At 33.2% G+C, this 7,373-nt stretch overlaps 1 protein-coding gene across 6 annotated transcripts in view; it reads right to left on the bottom strand.

Moving 5' to 3' along the window:
* The window catches only part of LOC137616422 (receptor-type tyrosine-protein phosphatase C-like), a 174,997-nt gene continuing 167,624 nt past the window's right edge, over positions 1-7,373 (bottom strand). For 4 of the 6 annotated variants that reach the window (XM_068346164.1, XM_068346165.1, XM_068346166.1 and 1 more), the window contains 7 exons: positions 5,798-5,908; positions 4,856-4,988; positions 4,025-4,611; positions 3,471-3,602; positions 3,187-3,338; positions 2,586-2,721; positions 1-2,260 (listed from right to left, as the gene is read on the bottom strand). In XM_068346164.1, the coding sequence (XP_068202265.1) occupies positions 2,189-2,260; positions 2,586-2,721; positions 3,187-3,338; positions 3,471-3,602; positions 4,025-4,611; positions 4,856-4,988; positions 5,798-5,908 (1,323 nt within the window). In that variant the 3' untranslated portion in view covers positions 1-2,188. The remainder of the gene's footprint in view (positions 2,261-2,585; positions 2,722-3,186; positions 3,339-3,470; positions 3,603-4,024; positions 4,612-4,855; positions 4,989-5,797; positions 5,909-7,373) is intronic. The other 2 variants (XM_068346167.1, XM_068346168.1) reach the window with 2 other exon arrangements.

Raw genomic sequence — 7,373 nt, forward strand, 5'->3', positions numbered from 1 at the left:
TCAAGCTATAAAGTATATCCATCCATGCTATGACCAGAGAGTGGCAGACAATGGCTGCTGATGATTCACTAGGTAGATACATAGTCTCTACCCATTCCTATCTTACAAGGACGGTGAGGCTGTTGACACTACCCAAGATTAATCGGGCTTGGAAGGGGGCTCAAGCTCCCAACCCAAGCAACGCTTCTAATATGCGATGACTTACATTTCCACCCAACTTGCACTATTTATAACTAACCTACATGAGTAAACAATGCCAGTTACGCAGATTGTTTTTTCAAGAACTACATTCATGCCTTTTGATTAGCTCGCAGGATAAAAAGGGAGACATTTACGTGTCCATTCAATGATGAGCAAAGTGATTTGGCAGTTGGCAACTGCAGTATTTCTATCCATAGACATCATGCGAAAGTAGAGGATGTTGTCATTTGTTTTGGTTACCAAGTAATAAATGATTTATTTCTTGAGCAAACAAACTTGTATCCAGAGTGGAATAAATCTAGATATGATTTGATAGATAAAAGGAGAAAAAGGTAAGAATTTTGCTGTATGGAAGAACTTTTCTTGTGTGAGAAAGCCATCTCGACATGAATGGGACGTTTGTAAGAGCTGAGGTTGGCGTAAAATGAGCTATCTGTCTAGCCCAATTTCGTTGCAATAGTTAACCCCTTGAGCGAAGAAGAATTGTTTGGTAATCTCAGTGTTGCCAGGTGTATGAGGACAGAGTAGTGTAAAAAAATAGGCAAGACTATTCGGTGTATGTGTAGACAAAGAAAAATGAGCCGTACCCTCTATACCATTGTCTTCCACTGTCTTGCGTTAGAGTTCTTTTACTTGAGGGTAAGCTCGAGCACAATATTCTATCTATTTTCTCTTCCTCTTGTTTAGTCAAAGTTTTTATAGTCTTTATAGGAAATATTCATTCTAATGTCGTTACTGTTCTTATATTTTCCCCTTGTTTCCTTTCCACACTGGGCTATTTCCCTGTTGGGGCCCCTGGGCTTATAGCATTCTGCTTTTCCAACTAGGGTTGTAGCTTAGCAAGTAATACTAATAATAATTGCAATAATAATAATAATAAATAGAGAGAGGGGTCCAATGTAGTACTGTCTGCCCAGTCAAAGGATCCAATAACTCTCAAGCAGTAATATCATCAATAATCTGGCCTAGTCTTTACACATCCTCCTCTCGCCTCATACACCTTACAATATATATATATATATATATATATATATATATATATATATATATATATATATATACATATATATAAAATCCATCCTCAGGGGGTTAACAACTGTACTGTAATTGTTCAATGGCTAATTTCCCCTTGATAAGGATAGAAGGCTCTTTACCTAGGTCCAAAAGCTCTTCTAGGAGAAGAACACTCCAAAATCAGATCATGGTTTTCTAGTCTTGGGTAGTGCCTTTAGCCTCTTCCACTGTCTTGAGTAAGAGTTCTCTTGATTGAGGGTACACTTAGACATACTTTTCCATCTGTTTCCTTATTTGCTTTCCTCACTGGACTATTTTCCCTATTGGAGCCCTTGGGTTTATAGCATCCAGCTTTCCAGCTAGGGTTGTAGGTTAGCTAATAATAATAATAATAATAATAATAATAATAATAATAATAATAATGATAATGTTAATAATAATAATATGCTGAATCGCATTCTAAGACTATATGGTAAAAGCATAACAACCTTCCTATGAAATAATACAAAATTTCATAAAAGAATTAAATTTTCACAATTTTTGATATTCAGTATTCGTCTATGATTGATTCAAGTAGAGGTATTTTATGGGGCATGACCAGATAAGATGGACAACCCCATGCCCTCTTCTCCCACCGACTCGGAGAGAACGAGAAAAACAAACAGTGCAACTTCATTAAAGACACAATTTAAAGTTCCTGTAGAGAGATTCAACTGAAAGCTCTCGTGGGAGATATTGCTCCTCAAATGGTACACACACCTCTTCCATAAGGTTAGACAATCAATCAAGCAAGCAAGATTCTTTCATTTCACACCAATAATAATTCAAATTTTACACATTCTATAGCTCTACTTAAACATAGCTCATACTTCAAGTTTCCTCCGTTGGCATTTTAAGTTAGAATTTCTTGCCTCTTTGATGCGGTCATCAATCTTGAGTATGTTAGCTTGGAGGATTCCGAAATGATTCTCAGTCAAAATTTAACATAAATGGGGAAATCCCTCAAGTAGATTGAGGATGCAAGGTAGAGCATTGCATACTGTTGCTGTAAAGGAAAGATATTACAATAGTTTACAAGGTGGAAAACAAAATGCGATAAGTAAAAACTATTTGCTTGAGAATAATATTTAAATTGTTTATATTTTACTGTAGAGTAGTATGATAACAGCCTTTGCATAATTTGAAATACAAGGAAAATCCCAATTAAGAGACTAACATATTTTGGCCTAATGGGTAAAAGAAGTATTAATTTAGTTATCAAAACTTAACAACATCCAATAAGCGCTAATATGCAATTATACATCGATTCTATGTATGCCATAACAAAAACTACAAAATATCCACTTTAAGCATAAAGAACTACTTCCTACTTCACAGGTGATGAATTGGTGGCGGCATTTTAACAGTTTGACAACTGCTCTGTAGATGTCAAAAACTTGCTCAATTTGAGCTCGTTGTATGATGAGCATCAACCCCGCCAGTAGACCACATCCCGTTACGCCATCCCTGAAAATAATTTCCTTATAAACCAACCTTTAGGGAAAGAAAAGTTTCTTTCTTTACCACAGATACTATGTTCCGTTTGATGCTATAATTTTGTGATGAAATACCATTGTAAAAATTTTGAAATTCTATTTATTTTTTCCTATCACATGTAGGCTTTTATTAATAGATATAGAAGACACAGTGATGAGTGTCATATATGAAGGAGACTGGTAACATTTTGATAAAACTTGTTTATTGAAATAGTATTTAGCCATTCTAATAAGAGGAATGCAGTTATCACAGAAATGTAACTCCTTGCCACACCTTACATATTTACCTGAGAAAATACCTGTATCCATATTAAGGTTTAAGAATCCTAAAATCATAAATATATAGCCAAGAACACAAAACGTCAGCCTGTATAAACACAGAAAAATATATATTTTTCAAAACTGTAAAAATGAGGATAAGTAGTATTTCTCTTACCCACAACACAGTAGAGGCGGCCCAGAACCCAATTGTGTGACAGAGTGCAGTAACTTGTCAGCTAGATTTAACAAGCCATTTGGACACTTCGGAGTGGCATGCCCATATTCCCAGTTAAGAACGACATAGGCAGTTAATGTATGCTGCTGTCCCTGAAACGGGGAAATGAATCCAGTGAAATAACTATTAATGTTATTGAAATACATCAACTATTAATGAATATACTAATCAACAGTTTACAATCATTATAGGTACTATCGATGGCTAGCATTATCTGCACTTACACATGGGTTTCTCACAGTCAAATTGTACTGCATCAGGTCTGGCCCAGAAGGAAATGGATAATCCAGTGTGATCTTGTAACCGGAGACATTCATCTCTTGATTTTCCTCAGGAAGCAAAGGAGGAAACTCCTCCTGGAAAGTTTGGATGATTTTATGATATGAATATTTACATACTGATCAAATGAGCAAAAACTAGTTATATAATATATTCAGATGTCTATCACAACATTAAACAAAATACTTCTATATATCAGAGAATACATAATCTTTTTTTTTTTTTTAAGGCCAACTTTTTCACAAGAGAAAAGTTATAAATCCTCAGGGTGAATGTTGAGGGCCAAACTTCATAAAGATATTTAAAAAAAGGAATCAATCAATTCAGTATACACCAATATATTATTTTTAAGGAAAATAAACAAAAGCTTGAAGGTTTGTAGAAGTGTTGATTTACAATACAAATGTATTGTGAAAATATCTAATACATAAAGGACTGCATAAAAGTTTTTTTTTTTTTCTTTTTTTAACTAAATCGTAAATCTTTGTACTCTACTAACCTTATCATGGTTTGGATAGTGATTAATTAGAACAACAGAGGGACATTTCATCTCCATGATCATCCTCCAAAATTTAGCTTGTGTTTGTCTCAAAGGATGCTCAGTCACAAGAAATCTATCAGATTTACTAAAGCCGTGAATATGGACTGCATTAATGTACTGTGATTCCTCTTCCCCATTCACCATCTGTAAGTAAATTCTGTGACTGTCACGAGGCAAGATGTTTGGATTTCTATTCAAGTGTCTAAAAGCTTCACTGGATGAATATTCGTAAGGTGACGGTGTTGGAAACGCTTTAATTTTTTCATATTCAAAAAAAGAATTTGTCAGGAAATGTTCCAGACGTTTCTGAAGGTTAGTTGAAGTAATTTTAGTGACGTTTCCAAAGAAGACCTCATCTGTGATCTCAAGAGCTAGGTTGTATTGCTCTATATTTTCTACAAGACGACCCCTTCCACTTCGAAGTTTAGCTAAAACCTCGACGGGATCAATGCTATCCTGAATCTTCAGCATTTCTTGAAGTAGCAATACCATTAACATTGTTCCTGTTCTTCCAATCCCAGCAGAGCTATGGACTACAACACCACCTGTTTAGTAAAGTGTATTAAAGGAAGACAAAGTGTTTCCATATTCATATTTATATGAGCTAACAGATCATTCCAGCTTATCTTCATTATTACAGGGGGTAATTCTTAAAGCTACATATGATACAGTACAATATAAGCAGAATCATACACAAAAAAAAGAGGCTATGGTCATTTTAGCATTTGTGTACCAATTATCATCCTTTTCACGGTTTGAAGCAAACATTTGTTCCAGAGCAGCACATACCATTATCATGGTTGTCCAAGAAATTCGTAACCAGGTAAGAGATGGAAATTGCTTCCTCAGGGACCCCATGATCAGGCCAGTTTGTATAATGATAATGTGTCACAGTGTGTCGAGGGATTGTGTCCACAAAGACCTGAAATTGGCATTAGTAAAGGAATTCAGAAACTACATACCTCTACGACGCCCTAAATGTTATTTCTTTTCGTTATATATATATATATATATATATATATATATATATATATATATATATATATATATATATATATATATATATATATATCCAGCAATTTTCTTTGCATATGCCTGCTATTTGATATAGAAGTAGAATTCACGTACAACGACAAAGTACAAAACATTGCCTTGTAAGATGAACATGTCCGTCTGAAACTAAGAAAACGTTAATCAAGGTCAGTGATTATGGTTACGACGTTTATAGATATTATGAAGAGGTCGGTAATCCATTTATTTATATCATACGCCAAATTTGTCATAGAGTGTAGAGTAGTTACTTTTTGAAAAACTTGAGAAAACTAATCAAGAGTTTTTCACTTTGTGATAAAAAAAGTTTCTAAAGATTATATTCAATGAAATTTAGTAGCAATCCTGCATTTAATAACCGATAGATCATTAGTCATTCATTTAATAAACGGCAGTGAAATTTCTTAGGTCATAATTAGTAATTCAGTGACATAAACAACTGAACCGAATCAGGAACTAGTTGTTCTTGCTGAAACAATTCTATTATATCAAGAAAGAAAGCTTTGTAAGTCACTTACATTTTTCCATGGTAGATTGCATCAGAAATTTTCTAAAACAGTGAGAAATATCTCATTGAAAACTATATTTTACTTTCTACCATCCACTTTTAGTATCTTCCTATCTAACACTTCCGTTTACTTCATTTCTCAACTTAATTTCACTTGGAACTACGACACTCACCTGGATTGTAGAAACAGTGAAGTAGGGCTCTTGTTTAGAGGAGGTCACTTGAATCGCGTAGTTTTCAAAGACCAGCGTTTCTTCATGACTCATGTACTTGCCAACCTTAACCTGATGACGAAGAAAATCTCATTAGAATTTAAAGTCAGTATTAAGATAACACAAAATCAAGTCCGTAACATTTATCTCTCTCAACATTGATTTCTTTGCAAGGAGCAATTGTGACTTGATCTGTAGAGTAACCAATTCCAAAGACAAATACGAATCCAGATATATATATATATATATATATATATATATATATATATATATATATATATATGTATCTATATAAATGCACACACATAAACGTCCCTTGACACACACATATATATATATATACATATGATATATATATATATATATATATATATATATATATATATATATAGATATATATATATATATAATTTATATATATAAAGTGGGAACACCTTAACGTGGTGAAAGGGTTTTTTATCGTCATGATCAGCAAAGCTGCGCTAGTCAGGGCCACCTGTAATAGGTTGGTTTGTTGTGAGCAATCAGACGAAAATCTCCCACCTTCACCAATCCGCACTGGCTAACGTGGGGATGAAACTAGCCAAACCCCAGACATTAATAAATATTAGGGTGATACACAAACCCTTTCACCACGTTAAGGTATCCCCATTTAGATATATATATATATATATATATATATATATATATATATATATATATATATACACACTGTATACACTATATGTAGATGAAATATATATATATATATATATGTGTGTGTGTGTATGTATATATATATATATGTGTATATATATATATATATATATATATATATATATATATATATATATATATATATATATATATATATATATATATATATACAGGGTGTTCATTTTAGTAAACATTAAAAATAACTCAAAAACAGATAAATACGTGAAAATGATTAAAAATGAGTAGATATTGATTTTTTTTACCTCATATAAAACACCTCTTTAAGTACACCAGTAGTTACGCGAAACCCATCAAGACGGTACTCTATTTCTCATGCCACCAAAGACTAATCGGTAAATGGTGAAATAGAGTAAACACTGATTTCTTTAAGGCTATGAATACCTGATCTGGCTTTTTCGTTACTTTTAGATAATTGAAGACTTACTGAAATTGTAAGATGATCAGATTAGGTTATCAAATGCTGCAGTTGCCATCCACAGGTTGCCCTTCTTAACATTTATCGCATCAGCTAATAACATTTACGCTGAATTTCAACTAATCCTTACAATAGAAGCAAAGTTTTCTTATAGTATATACTGTCCACTATTTTCTTGAACAAAGTTATGGGTAAGTATCCATATACTGTTGATATCATATCAGTTAGTATATTAGTTTGATGTAAGACTGCTTTCCGTCAAGTATAACTCAATTACAAGTCTCCTTTGAAACAATTAAGGATTCTTCTAATCTCATAAGATGAAGTTTGGAAAGGGTTTGAAAATACTATACCCGAGTAACATATCAATCTATAGGGATCATTGAACACAATGCTTTTGAACTC

This window comes from Palaemon carinicauda, chromosome 22, assembly GCF_036898095.1.
Source record: "Palaemon carinicauda isolate YSFRI2023 chromosome 22, ASM3689809v2, whole genome shotgun sequence".
NCBI classification, from domain to species: domain Eukaryota; kingdom Metazoa; phylum Arthropoda; class Malacostraca; order Decapoda; family Palaemonidae; genus Palaemon; species Palaemon carinicauda.